This window comes from Oryctolagus cuniculus, chromosome 2, assembly GCF_964237555.1.
Source record: "Oryctolagus cuniculus chromosome 2, mOryCun1.1, whole genome shotgun sequence".
In the NCBI taxonomy this organism is placed as follows: Eukaryota; Metazoa; Chordata; class Mammalia; order Lagomorpha; family Leporidae; genus Oryctolagus; species Oryctolagus cuniculus.
This window is the reverse complement of record NC_091433.1, coordinates 129766755-129783914: the sequence shown is the minus strand read 5'-3', so window position 1 is coordinate 129783914 and position 17160 is coordinate 129766755. Positions and strand designations below refer to the sequence as shown.

The 17160-nt window shown below is 57.2% G+C and overlaps 1 protein-coding gene across 3 annotated transcripts in view; it reads right to left on the bottom strand.

Moving 5' to 3' along the window:
* The window catches only part of RAB11FIP5 (RAB11 family interacting protein 5), a 36334-nt gene extending 20924 nt beyond the window's left edge, over nucleotides 1-15410 (bottom strand). The window contains exon 1 of one of the 3 annotated variants that reach the window (XM_002709753.5): nucleotides 14678-15410. In XM_002709753.5, the coding sequence (XP_002709799.1) occupies nucleotides 14678-15108 (431 nt within the window). In that variant the 5' untranslated portion in view covers nucleotides 15109-15410. The remainder of the gene's footprint in view (nucleotides 1-14677) is intronic. The other 2 variants (XM_017340671.3, XM_017340672.3) reach the window with 2 other exon arrangements.
* Nucleotides 15411-17160: the final 1750 nt, after the last annotated feature.

Sequence of the window (17160 nt, the reverse complement as noted above, 5' to 3'; positions counted from 1 at the left end):
GCGGCCCCGCTCCTTCCAGCGAGCACCTCACATCGGCTCCTGGCTTCCCCTGGGTCTCTGCACCTCACGGGCCACTCTGGTGCTCTCGGTGTCCCTGAGCCCGGGAGGGGTGTCCCCACCTCAAGGGCACCATACCTGCTGCTCCATCCACCTGACACTGAGGACAGCATCTTCCAATCACTGCTCACTGCAGTCAGGCCTCTGCTCAGCCCAACCTCGTCCATCCTCCAGAGTACCCCGACAGCTACCACCGCCTTTTGCCCCATTGCACTGTATCCTCCTCACCACCGGCTGACAGTGCGAGCCTGCACGCAGCTCACACGGCACAGCAGTGGATGGACACACGGGCCTTGTTTGGCATCTGTCTCCCAGCCTGACAGGCGAGAGCACACTCTGCTCATCTCCACGTGCCCGGCACGCCTCAGCGGACGCTCAAATGTGCATCCCATGGCCCAGCGCGCTCCTCTATGAGCTCAGCGTAGGAACAGGCCGGGCCCCGCTCACAGCAGTTCTCTGGTGTTTCCACCAGTGCCATCGCATGGGCTCCTGCAGAGAGGGTCCTCCCTGTCCCTAGAAAGGGGCCTGCAGAGGACGGGAGCCCAAGGGCCAGGCTCAAAGGGGGAACCCTAAAGAGGGAGCCTTCTGAAAGTGTGAGACTTCCCGTCAGCCCCCACCTCTGAGCTGAGAACGTCATGAGTGTCCCTGGGCCTCAGGAGAGGAGGTGAGTGCTGACCCCGCCCATGCCCGCCCACCACCTTACCACCATCCCCGGGGCAGCCACTCCCTGCTCCCCGAGCACCTGACTGACACCTCCCTTTGCCCTCCTCACAACCCCAGCTGAGGGCAGGGTGGGAGGTTGGCCCTGAAAGCAGTTGGAGGTGTGGATGAGGGGAGCAGGGCTGCTGGGGTTGAAGCCCCTGCCCCAGCCCCAGCCCCCACCGGCTGTGTGACGCTGGGCAGGCTACCTGACCTCTGTGTGCCTCAGTTTCCTCGCTCTCTGTGAGGTGGGGTAACAGACCGGGCCCCATGCTGAGGTCACTTCTCCTACAGGAGCAAGAGAACCCTGCGCCCTGACATCACCCTGTGTCACGCACAACACACCCCCAGGCTCGAGAGGCCCCCTACCACGTCTCTGCCTAGACAAGGAATCCAAACTCCTTATCTCCCCTGATCAGTCACTGAAATGTGGCGTGGAACCATCACGGTGTAGCCGCAGTGCCAGCCAGCCTGTCGCCCGGAGAAAGCAGGGAGCTCCAGGCCGCACTGTGGCTGCTGCAGAAGCCAGAGAATGTGTTCTCCTCACCACTGTCCTGAACCGTAAAGTCGTCAGATCACCACCAGGTCACAGTATGCAACACAGGACTACGGGAGCACATGTCTTCAGCAGACATTTTTTCAATGGGATATACCACTTTTTTTTCCCCAAAAAACCTTTTTTTTCAGGAATACAAACTTCATGCTTTTCATAAATACAACTTTAGGAACGCAGTGATTCTTTCCACCATACCACCCACACTCCCACCTCTCTTCCTCCTCTCTCTCCTATTCCCTTTCTTAGTTTTCACTAATATCTATTTCCAATTCACTTTATATACATATGATTAACTATAGTAAGTAAAGAGTTCAACAAATAGTATGGGAGGGGAGGGGGACCTATTCCTCAACAGTTAAGACAAGGGTTGTTCAAAGTCATTGCATCTCAAAGTGTCAATTTCATTTCTATAAAGTACCTTTTAGGTGCTCTATTAGTTATCACAGATCAGGGAATGGTATTTGTCCTTTGGGGACTGGCTTGTATCACTAAGTATAATGTTTTCTAGTTTCATCCATTTTGTTGCAAACTACAGGATTTCTTTTTTACTGCTGTGTAGTATTCCATGGTTTACATATCCCATAATTTCTTTTTTTTTAAAGATCTATTTATTATTTATTTGAAAGTCAGAGCTACACAGAGAGAGGAGAGGCAGAGAGAGAGAGAGGTCCTCCATCTGCCGGCTCACTCCCCAACCGGCTGCAACAGCCGGAGCCACACCGATCCGAAACCAGGAGCCAGGAGCCAGGAACCACCCCCTGCCCTGGGTCTCCCATGTGAGTGCAGGAGCCCAAGGACCTGGGCCATCTTCCACTGCCTTCCCAGGCCACAGCAGAGAGCTGGATCAGAAGTGGAGCAGCCGGGACTCAAATGGCACCCATATGGGATGCAAGTACTGCAGGTGGCAGCTTTACCCACTACGCCACAACGCCGCCCCTCCCCCCCAAATTTCTTTATCCAGGCTTCAGTTGATGGGCATTTGGGGTTGAAAGACATTTGGGTTGATTCATATCTTAGTTATAGTGAATTGAACTAAAATAAACATGAGAGTACAGATAACTCTTTCCTGTGCTAATTTCATTCCCTTGGGTAAATTCCCAGGAGTGGGATGGCTGGGTCATATGGCAGGTCTATATTCAAATTTCTGAGGTATCTCCATACTGTCTTGCATAATGGCTTTACCAATTTACGTTCCCACCAACAGTGGATTAGGGTACCTTTTTCCCCACATCCTTGCCAGCATTTGCTGTTTGTTGATTTCTGTATGAAGGCCATTCTAACCGGGGTGAGGTGAAACCTCATTGTGGTTTGGATTTGCATTTCCCTGATGGCTAGTGATCCTGAGCATCTTTTCACGCGTCTGTTGGCCATGTGGATTTCCTCTTTTGAAAAGTGCCTTTGTAAGGCTCTGGCCATTTCTTAACTGGCTCAGCAGACATTGAAACACGCTTCAAGACCACTGCTGTACTCTGTAATCCTGGAAGCGTTAAGAACCTCATTCTGAGAGGGGGCTCCCTAGGCATAACCAGGCACCAAAGAGGTCTGTGGGAAAAGGGGAGGGACTCCAGGGTGGAGAGGAGGCCAGGTCCTCACTTCCCCACCCACTGTGGAGCACCCAGGGACAAGTAGGTTCTGAAGGGCAGCGGGAAGCAGCGTCATGCCACGGTGCTCTGGCTGCCCCTCAACACTCGGCCTGCTGACCAAGGTGACCAGAGAAACACAAACGCCCCGTGCGCCTGCGAGCGGGGGTGCAGGCTATGCAGGGAGCCTGTTTGGATCAGGCCCCCCACACCACCATCTCCTACTCCCCTGGGCTGGTCTTCACCCAAGCCTCATCCACGAGGCAGCCAGTCCCAGCTCTGCAGCCTCATCCCTGAGGCACAGGACTCAGGACACCCTTAGCCAAGGCAACTAGGCTGCCCCTGTGTACCGGCTGGCGGAATCTCCTGGAAGGGAAAGTATGCTGCCAACGTGAAGAAGAAGTACAGGTTCAGTTCTCCTTTTCCTGGCCTCCATCTCCCCTCCTGGCCTCCCTGGAGAGTCAGCAGAAACAGGAGCCCACAGGGCTCCAGGGCAGAGAAGACGTGGGACTCAGAGCAAAGGTTGGGGAAGACACCGAAACATCTGCCCGACATGGCCTGCCGCAGAGCTCCACACCAGGCCAGAGCGCGGCCACTTCGAGGGACACTGTGCAGGTGAAATCATTTGCTCTCAAAAGGCTCGCAACCTTCAGTGATTCTTGTCACAAATGCTATCACGAGGCAGTGTGAGTTTTCATTTCAAAGTCATCACCAGACTGGAAACAGAGGACCCAGAATCTCTGTTGCTCCGCAGAGTGTCCGGCCGGTCCAGGGCGGCTTACTCCTGCTCTCCTGGCCCCACTCAGGACTAACCATGGGTTCACACACAGCCCTGTGGAGGTCAGGGCTTAGCGTCAGGTTAGCACATGGTCCTGGGGCCCTGCTCCTAGGACTGAGCCCCCACTCCTCATCCCATCCTAGTCCCTGGGCCTCGTGCTCACATGTGAACTCAGCTCAGCACCCCAGCACAGGGGCTGGCCTGTGGAATCCTGCAGCCCAGCCTGACACCCCCAATGCCAGCACCTTTCACCCACTCTTAGAGGCATGGGGAACATGCCAGCGAAATCCCATCCAATCAGCACAGGCCTCAGCCAGCCAGGTCCCTGCTCACGTGTTCCTCAGGTATTTGCAGGAACAAGAAAGCGGGTGTTCTTATATCTTGGGAGAGAAACAAGACAGCCAGGTAAATAAAGGGAGAAGGTGATCAACACCACAAAAACACACAAACGCATGCACAGGTTAAAGGGGAATGATGAGATGATTTTTGGAGGGGGTTACATATTAGAGGCTTTTTTAAAAAGATTTACTGGGGTGGGCATTGTGGCATTAAGTGGGTTAAGCCTCAGCTGCATCCCGTATCTGAGTGCCTCAGTCCCTGTCCATCTTATTAATGTGCATCCTGGGAGGCGGCAGGAGAAGGCTCAAGTACTTGAGTCCCTGCCAGCCAGTAGGAGACCTGGCTGGAGCTTCAGACTCCTGGTTTCAGCCTGGCCCAATACTGGCTATTGCAGACACTTGGGGAGTGAACCAGCAAATGGATTATCCCTCATTCTCTCTCTCTCTCTCCCCAGCCCCCTTCTACCTTTCAATCTGCTGGTTCACTCTCCAAATGCCAGCAAAGACAGGGCTGAGCCAAGCCAAAACCAGAGCCAGGAACTCCATTCAGATCTCCCACATGGGTGGCAGGTACCTAAGGACTTGGGCCATCTTCTGCTGCCTCCCAGGTGCGTTAGCAGAAAGCACAGAGTAGCCAAGACTCGAACAAGGCGTTCCAACATGGGATGTGGACATCCCAAGCATTTGCTTATCCTTCTCACCACAAAAGGATCATGCATCTAGGAGGCATTGCACAGTGGGGGGAAGGGGGGAAGGGGGCACAGGGAGACACACCCAGAGCAAGGGACACAGTACATGGGTTAGACGTGCAAAGACTGGCAGAGAGAGGAGACGGCCTCCAACATCACACTGAGGAGCTGCAACTTAGTTCTGGGCCCCAAAGTGCACTGCAGAATTCAAGTGAAAGACCAGGCCTGGTGGACACTTCGCTGTAGGAAGAGAGGTGTAGAGCAGGGAAGGTCCCTTGGCCAGGCTGACCCAAGCAACTCCTTACGGCCTGATAGTTATTTTTCATCATAAACTGGCACTCTGGTTTCTAAGAAGGTGGGGAGAGAGGGAAGGGAGGAAAGAAGGAGCGAATGAGTCAAGCTAGGAGAGGAGCCATGGGGAGGTAGGGCCAGAGCCATGCCACCCTGTGCTCTCACAGCTGTTGACAGTGAGGACTGTGGCTCACACCTGGGCAAGGCCTGAAACACAGGGCACTTTCTAACACCTGTCAGGTAAATGAGAAGGAATCAGGAGGGCTTGGTTTTAGTCTCAAAAATAAGTCGGAAAAGAAACCTATTGTAAGGCCATTGTGGGAAACTCCCAGCAGCCTGAAGACAGCAGGCCTGGTTCTGGTCCTGGCTCTGAGTCACCAAGTGGCTTAAATGAGTCACGGCAGCTTGGTAAAAGGATCAAATGCGCCAATGAAAGACAGAGAAAAGTGCCAGCTACAATGCTCATACAGTCGGCCCTCTACATCCAGACCGCGAGACACTCAGAAAGTCTATACCGGCATCCCATACGGGGATCGGTTCGAGTCCCGGCTGCTACACTTCCAATCCAGCTCCCTGCTAATATGCCTGGGAAAGCAGCAGAGGATGGCCCAAGTGCTCGGACCCCTGCGCCTAAGTGGGACACCCAGAAGAAGCTCCTGGCTCCTCACTTCGGCCTGGTCCAGCACCAGCTGTTGTGGCTATTTGGGGAGTGTACCAGCGGAAGGAAGGGTATCTTTCGCTCTCCTTCTCTCTGTATCTCTGCCTTTCAAATAAAAAAAAATTTAAAAAAAATTTTAAAAAGTCTGGTGCCTGCACGCATCATGTGCGGCTTTTTCTTGTCATGATTCCCTGAATGACACAGTTTAACAACCACAGACACAGCACTGACATCACATTAGATACTATGAGTAATCTAGAGACAATTTAAAGTCGACGCGAGCATGTACAATGGGCTTTACACAGACACCTCACCATTCTACATAAGGGACCTGAGCATCTACAGAATGGCTACCCACGGGGTCCTGGACCCAGGAGGGACGGCTGCACTCAGGGTTTGGGGAGACAACCGGGAAATCCCTCCCCCAACACCCCTACACACACACATACAGTCTCTTCCATCCAGAAGACCGCCTCTCTCAGCTCCAAATGGCCCGCCCAGGCAGCGTCTTGCACGCCAGCAGAGGAGGTGTGTGGGCCTCAGGCCAATCCTTCTGTCTGGCAACACCCACAAGCCAACCCAGCCTTTGATGTGCTATCCATAGTGAAAGGCACGCCAGACCCAATCGCAGCCGGGACTCGGTTTCTTAGCAGGCCAGACAGAAGGTGGTTCTTATCACCTCCTCTGGCACGGCACCAGGCCTGGCACGGGCTGTCACTCATGAGGTGCCCCTGCCTCTGTGGGCACAGCTCCGAGGGCTCAGCTCCCCTGAGACACCAACCAGGCCCTCCCCTGGCAACCCTCGCTCCTGGGCACAAACACTTCTGTCTACTCCTCATGCTACTCCTGCAGGCTGCAAAGCTCTGTCACTGTCACCCTGTCTCAGGAGGGGCCTGGGACCCATGTTTGCCTGGCATGAGGACAGCTATAGAAACGCGCAGAGAGCAGGCAAGGTCAAAAATCATTCAGGACAAACAGCACCATGCAGGGGAAGAGGCACTGGGCCTGGCGGTCAGAGGGCCAGCTGCCACTCACGAGCTCCACAACCTGGGACAGGTCATTCCGCCTCCTGAGACCCCAGCCTCCAAGTCTGCAAAAATGAGGGTCACCCTGCCACCCTCGGGGAAGAAGGAAATGAGGCGATGCTGGGAACACACTGAGAAAAGTAGGCCAAACCACACACGGCTACCTGGGCTTACTGTCAACCAGAGGCCTTTCACAGGCCGCCATCAGCCCCGCGCGATGACCTCTCCCAGGGCATCCGTGGCGCCAGGAGAATGAACAAGGAGTTCTACTCAACCCATCCCCTCCCCAGTGTGCTCTTCACCCCATATCCCCCTCACACAGGAGCCCCAGTAGCTGCCAGGGGCAGACAAACAGCAAACATCCCTGTGTGGGAAAGGCAGGGCCATGGAAGAAACAGAACTGGGTGCTGAGAATGCTGCATGGGAGCAGACAGCAAGGAGGGGCGGGCACTAGGCCAGGACTCCAGCACCCTACAGGGAGGGGCCTGAAAGAGTCCCGGCTCCATTCCAGTCCAGGCTCTGCTCCTGATCCTAGCACTAGCTGCCTGCTATGCACACCCTGGGAAGCAGCAGGCGATGGCCCAAGTACTTGGGTCCTTGTCTCCCACATGAGAGACCTGGATTGAGTTCTGGGCTCCTAACTTGGGCCTGGCCCAGGCCTAGCTGACACAGGCAGTTGAGGAATGAACCAGCAGATGGGAAAATCTCTGTCTAACTTTCTCTCTCTCTCCCTTGGCCTCTCTACCTTACAAATAAAACAAATAAATTTAAAAACAATTTTTAAGGGAGTGGAGAAGAAAATATATAAGGCACTTGCTCGTTAATGTGCAAAATATCTTAGGGAGGTCACACAAGAGCTGAAAAAGCTGGTGGCCTCAGAACAGAAGCTGGGCCACTCGTGGTCGGGGCGAGCATGCACCTTCCGCACCTTCACAACTCAGGCCCGTGTGAGCTTCCTCACCGTCCTGCTGACAGGCCTGGCCCCACCACCCTCAAGTGTCCCTCTCCTAGCCTCTGACTTGCCCTGCCTCGCCCCAAATGCCCACCCTGGTCACACCAACCCAGGTCAGTTTTCCCAGGCGGCTTCATAGAGTGATTCTCCTTCCTGTGTGAGTGCGGTCCCCAGCATGCTCCGCCCTGTTAAGGGAAGGGCTGTTTTCTTTCCCTTGCTTCCTGCCCAGCACTGATCTAGGCACAATGGCTACCGCAGCTTCCTGGATGATGAGCACAGAGGACAAGCAGCAGATGGCTGCCCAGCTGCAGGAGGAACTGGGTGGCCTGGAATGTCCCACGGCGGTAAACAGCCACATGAGGTTCTGGGAAAGGCCAGCAAGGCTTACTCGGCAGACGCTCCCAAGCCCTGGGGCAGGGAGTGCCCAGGCCAAGGCAGAGCTCTGCAGGCCTCACCCCGCTCCTGAGAGGCACCTGCTGGCTCTGATGTTCTCCTTCCCCAAGTGCCAGGCAACATTCCTGCCCCTGGGACAGACACTGCCAGGCTAGAGAACACGTGCTCGCTCCCACATACCAAGAGCTAGCCAAGGAGAAGCAGGTCTCGTTTCCAGAGGCCCACGCCCAAGCCCAGATCTGCACCTCGCAGGACAGAGGAAGCCTGCACAGGGTGGCTGCTGAACACCTGGCCCTGTGCAGAGCAGAAGCGGGGGAAACCTGGGGCAGACAGAGACAAGCAATGCGGCGCAATGGTCAAGAGAACAGGCCTGGGCCAGCACTGTAGCACACTGCATAAAGCTGCCTGCAGCGCCAACATCCCTAATGGGTGCTGGGTTGAGTCCCCATGCTCCTCTACCAACACAGCTTCCTGCTGATGGCCTGGGAAAGCAGCGGAAGATGGCCCAAGTGCTTGAGCCCCTGCACCCACATAGGAGACGGGATGACACTCCCAGCTTTGGTCTGGCCCAGCCCTAGCTGTTGCAGACATTTGGAAATGAGCCAGCAAATGGAAGATTCTCTCTCTCTCTGTGTCTCTGTCTCTGTCTCTCCTCTCTCTACTTCTACCTTTCAAATAAATAAATAAATAAAAAGAGGGAGAACAAGCTCTGGTTTCCTCCTTTTCTCTACTGTTGCAGTGGGTGTACCTGACGCCTCCTCGCCATGTCTTCTCACAACACCTTCATAATCGAAGAGAGTCACTGGTAATAGTATCAGGTGCGCCCCAACAGGAAACAGTGGAGAAGAATCAAGCGATGTCCATGAAAGACCACACTTCAGATGACACAGATGCATCAAAGTCACCATCACCCCAACCATTACCAAGGGCAAGGTGTCACCATTGTCTGGACATGTGTAATTAGGGGTGGGACTAGTGGGTTGGGTCAGTAATAAAACGTGGAACATTTTGGGGGGAAGAAAAAGAGACAGAGAGAGAAAAAAGAGAGAGCGAGAGAGAACAGGCCCTGCAGTCAGGAGTGCCGGGCTCAGGTCTTGACTCTGCGTGTGCGTGCGCCTTTGGGAAAGTCACTTCACCTCCCTGTGCCAGCGTCTGTTCAGCTGTCGCACACAGAAGCAGGCCTGCTGTGAGCTCATGGAAGCCCTCTGGGCAGGGCCAGCCCTAGAAAGGGCTTAAAGTGACACAGTAGATCAACACAGCCACAGTAACAATCCACGCTCCAGGCATGGGGATTCATACGAGGGTGGCGTGGCAGACAGGCAGGCCAGTGGCCAACCGGGCAGGTCCACATGATAGCCCACTCCACTGGCTGCCTGCTCTGGCCATCACCGGGGCTCCCTGTCTAGGCCCCAGGACACAGTACTGAGTACCAGCACGTCTCCCACCATGTCCTCCCCTCCGGTCCTGGCCTCTACCCAGGGTGCCAGGGTCTCATCCCTCTCCCAGCAGCCTGCCTCAGACACCTCGGGGTGAACGCAGCTCTGTAGGCGGCTGGGGTTTGACAGAAACCAGCCAGGGCCAGCCCACCACCAACTGCTCCACAGCTGAGAGCAGGCTCCGGTCCATCCTCGAGCCTCAGGTTCCAGGCGGCTAAGCTGTCTTCCAGCTCTGACCTGAGACTCACTGATTGCTTACTGGGGCTGGGGAGGGGCCTGGGCCCAGCCCTCCCCGCCCCCACCAAAGCCTCCTTCTCCTGCCCAGCCACTAGCCTTCCTGCAGGAGGAAATTAGCTAAAGAGATCAGGCCAGCTAAGACTGCCAGGTGCAGAGGACCCAAGTGTGGACTTGGCCAAGGGGAAGGACAAAGCTGCTTCTCTGCTACACATTTGCGGGGGGTGGGGGTGGGGTAAAGCTAGCTGATTTCCACAGACCAACAAGGGCTCCTGTGGTGGTTAATAATCTGTCCCGGGGACAGGGGAAACATCTGGCAAGGGCGTCAAGGCACCAGAGTGGAAGCAGGAACGCGTGCCCGCAGAGGGCGGCCAGGATTCTGGCTCTGCTGAGCTGGGCTTGGCCCCAGCTGCTCCCAGGGTGGGGAGAGCAGGGCTGAGATGAGGCTGACCACAGGCCCCTCGTAATCTCCGGGTTCCTACCCAGTGCCCAGGACAGGGGCAGACACGGAAGGAAGGGAGGGGAAGCCGCTGTGCCAGCGAGCAGGAGCCGCCCAGCCTGACGGAGGAGGCACACTTCCTACCCCTTCCCGCTCCCCCAGACGCTGCAGCTCAAGCAACTCCAAAGAGAAACTGCCTATAACCCAGGCAGCCGGCATCCTAATGACTGCCTGCCTCCGGAGTGCAACCGCGCCCTGCCCGGCAGCACCCTGCCCAAGGTCTCAGGAAGAGCAAGGTCACAGCTGGGAGCAAGTGGGGGAGGGCTGTGGGGTCACGTGCTGGCTGAGGGCTGAGGGATGGACGGCAGCCCTCACAGCCAATCCCAGCCTCAGGTCAATAAAAGGGCTGCATCGCCCCCTGTGTGTGTGTGGGGGGGGGGGGGGGCAGTGCTCAGAAGACTACGCCCAGGCAGACACAGGCTCTGGCCTCAGTCTCCCATCCTCCACCACCACAGGCCTCTCTGAGCACTCTGCCTCCACCCATAGCCAGGGCAGGGCCTGCCAGAACCTCTCCCTGGGTCCCGACGTTTCAGGTTTTGTGATGGAAAAAGGCAAACTAGTCCCAGCCTAAATGGAACCTACAGCCTCGACTTTCCCAAGGGGCCCAGAGGTTCTATTCTGCACACTCCAGCCCTGACAGCAGCGACGGGTTTACTCTGCATCAGGACAGGGGAGGGAGGCAGAGTACCCCTGAGCCCTCTCCTCCTCACCGGCACACCCAGCCAGCGGGCAAAGACCAAGTCTCTCCAACCACCACCACCTCAGGCAGCTTCCAGCTTCCCACTCAACCTTGCTGCTTCCTCAGCCCCCTCTTTTGACTGCCCAAGGCCACTCCCCTGGGGGTGGGACCCACACCAACAGCAGGAAGGCCACAGAGGTCCAAAGGACCCACTGCTGGCGGGGAAGCCTGGGAGGCAGGCACACAACACTGCAGGGAGCACTGGGAAGGATGCCGGAGGCAAAGCCAGAGCAGAAGGGATGGCGGAGGAGCAGCTCCCAGGATTTCCAGAACCCGGGGGAACTGTGAGGTCCCACACGCGGCTTTATCGAGGGGAGAGGTCAGAATCTGTGCATTATCTCAAACTGTGTCTGGGAATTTCTTCTTCAATTATTTGGAAGCTTCCAGCAAAATCCTTCACCTCAAAGAGCACCCTGCTGACAAAGGCTGATGGGGGCTACCCGGGCGCCTAGAACCCCAGTCCCCAGCACCACAGAGAGTAGGGCTCCAGAGTGACCCCAATGGAAGGGCTGAACAAGCGTCCACGCACGGGCACCACACAAAGGCTTGTCCAGATCGTGTGCTATCCAGTCTGCACGACTCCATGACCACCATCTTGACCTCTGTACAAGTGAGGAAACGGGGCACGTACCCTGCCTGCCTGCCAGGGCGTCACAGAACTGCAAGCAAATCCCCAGCCTCCAGGTTTTAAACATGGTGCTGTCCTGCCTTCCCACTGGGCAGGGGCAGCTCCAGGCAAGACTGCCAGGGAGGAGGGCTGCCCGGCTAGCTGCAGACTGATCTGAGCCCGGCTTCAGGGCAGACTCCCAAGCCAACCCTAGTTCTTTTTTTTTTTAAGATTTATTTTATTTATTTGAAAGACAGAATTACGGAGAGAGGTAGAGACAGAGAGAGAGGTCTTCCATCCACTGGTTCACTCCCCAGATGGCCACAATGGCTAGAGCTGTGCCGATCCAAAGCCAGGAGCTTCTTCTGGGTCTCCCACGTGGGTGCAGGGGCCCAAGGACTTGGGCCATCTTCTACTGCTTTCCCAGGCCATAGCAGAGAGCTGGATCAGAAGAGGAGCAGCCAGGACTATAAACAACACCCATATGGGATGCTGGCACTGCAGCCCAGGGCTTTAACCCACTGCGCCAAAGCGCCGGCCCCGAGCCCTAGTTCCTGACCCACTGGCAGCAAAGGGAATGGCGCCTCACACTAGGGGTGCACCTTACCACCCACAGCCTGAGGCTTCCCCAGGCTCTGAGGTCTGGACTGTCTCCCCTCCTTTCATGGGGAGCTCTTTCAGAGCAAAGGACAGAGGGACTAGCACACACTGTGACCAAAATCTCCCTCCACCATCACTGCTGCTCACCGACCACCTAGCATGCCCAGGGACTGCACCAGGAGCTGAACTTGAATTTCCATTTTATTCCTCACATCAGTACTGCAAAGGCATAAATTATCCCCATTTCACAAATGGGAAAACCAAGGCCCCAGGAATTTCTGTGACTTGCCACCAAGTGGCAGAATTGGAACTGGCATCTGTTGGGTGCAAATCCACAGTTCCCTCCTTTTGACCATGGACCTACTCTTCTCCAGTCGGGTTCCATCCTGGAGACACGGGGCTACCATCTGCCCTCCAAGAAGCCACCACAGCTGGCTCCTGGGCTTAAAAAGTGGATACTGGGGCAGGCTGTGGCGCAGCGGGTTAAGCAGGTTAGTGCCAGCATCTGATCCAGTTCCCTGTTGATGCACCCGGGAAAGCAGGGGAGCATGGCCCAAGTCCTTGGGCCCCTGCACCCATGTGGGGAGACCTGGAAGAAGCTCCTGGCTCCTGACTTCAGCCTGGCCCAGGTGCAGCCATTTGGGGAGTGAACCAGCAGACAAAGATCTCTCTCTGTAACTCTTTTAAGTAAATAAATAAATCATTTAAAAAATTAAAAAGAGAGTGGATATTGTTCTTCCCATCATTACACAAAGAGAGGGTCTTCTCTGTCTTGCCCTCTTGTTACTGGGCAACATGCAGGCCACAGCCCACGCCAGGAAACTCCAGGAACCACCACCAGGAGTGGCCATCAGAGGTGGCGACCCTCACCCTGCCATGGGCATGCTGTTGGCTCCAGTGAGCCAATTTCATAGACCTTTCCTGTGCCCATCCTATGTGCCCCACCCCACTCCTGCCCTGTCCAGGTTCCATAAATAGCCCTGGTCAATGCATCAGAGGCAAGGCAGCCAGACAGGTGCACGCCAACAGATCCCGGTGGAAAAGATGACTTCTCTAAAGCGAACTATAGCTACCATTCAGACCAAGGGGTGGCAAGTCAAATTCTCCAAGACACACTGTTCTTGGCTGAAAACAGGCCCACCTGGACTTGCAGGCTCGGCCAGCTCCGAGAAGGAAGAGCCAGAGGCCAAGAGGAAAGCAAGGGCAGGAACTCGGAAAAAATAATCAAAGCAGCTCCTGCCTGTAGGTCTCTCCCAGGTCCACCCCCAGGCCCCCCCCCCCCACCCAGATCCGCCATCTGCCGGTGTGGTCACAGTAGCTGAGGGGTGAGGACCGGGCTGGGGAGGGGAGGAACAGGAGAGATCAGGGGAAGGCATTTGCCCCACACCCATCCCCTTGGGCTCCCTGAGCCAGGAAGGAGGGAGAGGACAGAAGGGGGAGGCAAAAACAAAACAAGGGCCAAGCTATACCACATGATCCACACCCAGCAACCAAGGAGAAAGTCATGAGGGAAGCAGGGCAGAAGGCGGGGAGGGGGGCAGAAGGCAGGCCACAGCCCAGCCAGGAAGGCCCTTCCCCACCCATGGTTTTGAAAACAGTCAAGGTCAGATCCTTTGCCACCCAAAACCTGCTTTCACCTGGGTCTGCACAGGGCTTACAGCTCATCCCTCTCCTCCAGGGAACTTTCCCAGATTTACCCAGTATCCACATGCCCCCCTGGGGCAGACCTTTGCAGCACCTCTCCCCACCTAGGGCACGCCTATGTACCCCACCCCCCACCCCCCAGTTAATCCCTTGAGTGATCCACAGCAGGCTGTCAGCCCTGGGGCTGGCTTCCAGATCCCTCCAGAGCCCAAAACAGGAAATGGGGCTCCAGGTCTGAAGCCTTGATCTTCGCCCAGGGAAGGTGAAATGCTGCCAAAATAAATGATTAAGAAAACCCAGTGGCCCTTCTAGGTGGAAGTAGCTGGGAGCCGATCTGCTGTGCGTTACCCACCCAGCAGTCCCCACCTGGGATGGGGCAGGCCCCTGCCGGCTGACTGAAGTCTCCATTCTTTACTCAGGAGACCTGCTGTCCTCAGACCAGGGACACAGGATGCAGAGGGACAGGGCACGCCGGAGGGCATCCAAGAACAGGCAAGAGGCATATGCCCTCGGCCACCTCCAGGTCTGCACGGCTGACACCTGGCCTGCTCCTCGCTGGGCACCCCTTCGGCTTCCAGGAAAGGGAGACAGGCCTGGGGGCCCGAAGATCATTCTTCTAGAGGTTTCCAGGGCCCCAGGCTTCTGCTGGATCCCACCCCTAACTTGCCTCCGCAACACTCACACCTCCCCCCAGGCCGCCTGGGGCCCACCGGGCGCCCAGCACCTGTTTGGGGAGCTAGCAGGGGACCTCAGCGTGCCAAGAAGCGACCTGTCAGTTTATGTATGCCCTTGAGCACGAGACAAGTGCTCACCGCCCTGGAGGGGTCCGGGGTCCTGACTCCCCTCACCAGCCCCTCCGGTTAGGTTTTCAACCGTTTCCGCGCCCCCGCGACCCCACTCACTGCGTGTGCTGGGCGCGGCCTGCAGCGAAGACCTCGTCCAGCGCCACGGTGGCCTGGCCCAGGAACTTGTCGACGCCGATGAGCGAGCGGTGCATGGTGGTGAGCACCAGCTCGCAGGCGGCGGCGGAGCCGGCGGCCCAGGGCGCCGGCCCCGCGTCCGTCTCCTGCGCCCGCAGCAGGCCATCCAGGGCGCCGGGCGGCAGCTCGAAGGAGCACTCCTCGCGCCACTCGGGGCAGCCGTGCGTCTTCTCCACCACCGACGTGCTGTACTTCTCGCGGCCCACCTGGATCACGGTGTACGCATCGCTGGTGCTGCCGGCGCCCGAGCTCTTGCCCCGCAGCCCGCGGGCCCGCAGCACCGTCACCTGGACGTGCGTAGGGAGCCAGCGGGAGGGCCCCGCAGCCGGCTCGGCGTCCCGCTCCAGGGCCATGGCCGGGGCTGGCGAGCCGGACGCGGGGACTCGGCGACAAACTTGGCAGCGGCAGAGGGTGGCGGGGAGCCTGCTCGCACGCCGCCGCCCGCACACCCGGCCACCGCAGCTGCGGGCTGGGCTGGGCTGGGCCGAGGGGCCGCCGCCTCCCCGCCTCCCCGCCTCCCCGGCCGCCGGCCGCCGGCCGCGCCGCAACGTCAGCGCCCGGCCCCGGCCCCGCCCCGCGGCCCGCGGCCCCGACCCGCGCGGCGGTGCGGCAGTGGCGCGGGAGCGCCGCTCCGCCCCGGCCGGCGCACACCGCGGAGAGAGCGAGGGGGCGGCGCGCGGCCTCTGCAGCGGGGTGGGCGGGGCTCCCACGCGGCCCCGCCCCGGACGGGGGGCGCCCGCGCAACCCCGCCTCGCTGTGCGGGAGCGCCACGCCCTCGGCCAGGTCCGAAATCCGCGCTCTGGGCCTGCGGGCCAATCCCGAATCTTCCTGCTGGGTGCCCCCCGCTCCGGAAAGCGCCCGCCCCTGCCAGGACAAATGCCCGCGTGAGGTCGGAGCGGGTCGTGCCCCGCCTCGTGAGGGCCCCGCATCCGCGACCTGGAAGCGGGTGAGCTGCTGCCGCCCCCGACCCCGCCCGGGGCGCCAGAGGGCGAGGCCGAGTAGCCGGGTGATGAATAAATGAGTGACCGCATCAATATTTAAGTGTCCACCCCGAGCCTGCAGCTCGTGCGTCACGGGGTGGGGGAAATTGCAGGCTTCGGTGGGGGTTTTAAATAATGGCCCCCACCCTGAGTGGAGCGCCCACTGCATGCCGAGGCCCTGCACGCCGGCTGTTATTAATAATTCTGATATTAGCATTAATAATCACAGATGCTAATTTCACCCTGCACGGCCCTGTGCCTCATATACATTACCTCATATTATCCTCAGGGCAACCCCAAGGCGCGAGTGTGGTTTTTATTCTTGTTTTCCAGGAGGTAAAATTGCAGTTTAGGTGAAATTTGCCTAAGATCCCTAATGGCAGAGGTGGCCTTTGAATCCACATGGATGACCCCTCCGCCGCCACCACAGCCTGTACTTTTTTTTTTTTTTTTTAATTTTCAGGGCCTGTTCCTTTAAAATAATTTTTAAGTCAAATGTACGTGGCTTTAAAAGATCAAATAGGTCAGAGGCTCACCACGAGGACCAGCCTCTCCATCCAGCCTGAAATTCAGTCCAGGGACTGTACTTCAAGCCGCTCGTGTGCCCTGATGGCCACCCCTGCATGGCCATGTAAAATGCTTGTGCAGCTGTATCTGCTCACCAGGCCTGGCCATTGTCTGGCCTGCCTGCTGCACTGGACGGAGAGTCGGTGCCCTCATGGCCACCTCCCTGCCCGGGTAGGGTAGCTGCCCTCAGGTTTGTAGCTCTTCTGTAGGGTACCTGGATAGCAGCAGCCTTCTTTCCTTAGGGAGACCCCCCACAGTGCCCTGGACTTCCCACTCTCCAAGGCTGTGTGTGAGGGCACCCACAGAAACACACCCACTCCCTGCGCATCCCTGTGGACGGCCCCCGGCTTTGCAGACAGCCCGATTGGAAAATGGGGACGATGATTCCTGCCCCCCAACAGTTGCTGAGCTGACATGAGAAAACATCGTCAGAGATTTTCAGGAAGCGGAAATCACCACAAATGATGTCCAGGCATCCAATCACAAAGTGCAGCCTTTGCCCTGGTGATAAAAGTGATTTAGAAAGCCATGGAGAAAATAAAAATGAGTCAAAATCCCACCATTCAGAGATAAACCCTGTTAGAAATGTATTGAATGTCTTCCCAGTCTTTGCATTTATCTTGTTTTATATGCACTGTGGCTTTGAGTGTGAGAGTTAAACCCGGGGGATCTGGCGTCCTGAATCTATCGTTTACAGCCATGTTTTCACCATCACTAAAGGCAGGTGCCGTTGCTACCTCCCACTTCAGTGATGAGGAGACTGAAGCAGAGGGAGCTCAGGTGAGCCCCCACGCCCCCACGCCTCCTACTGGAAAACTGCAGACTTCCCTGTGCCCACACTAACTTGTGGGTCATCTA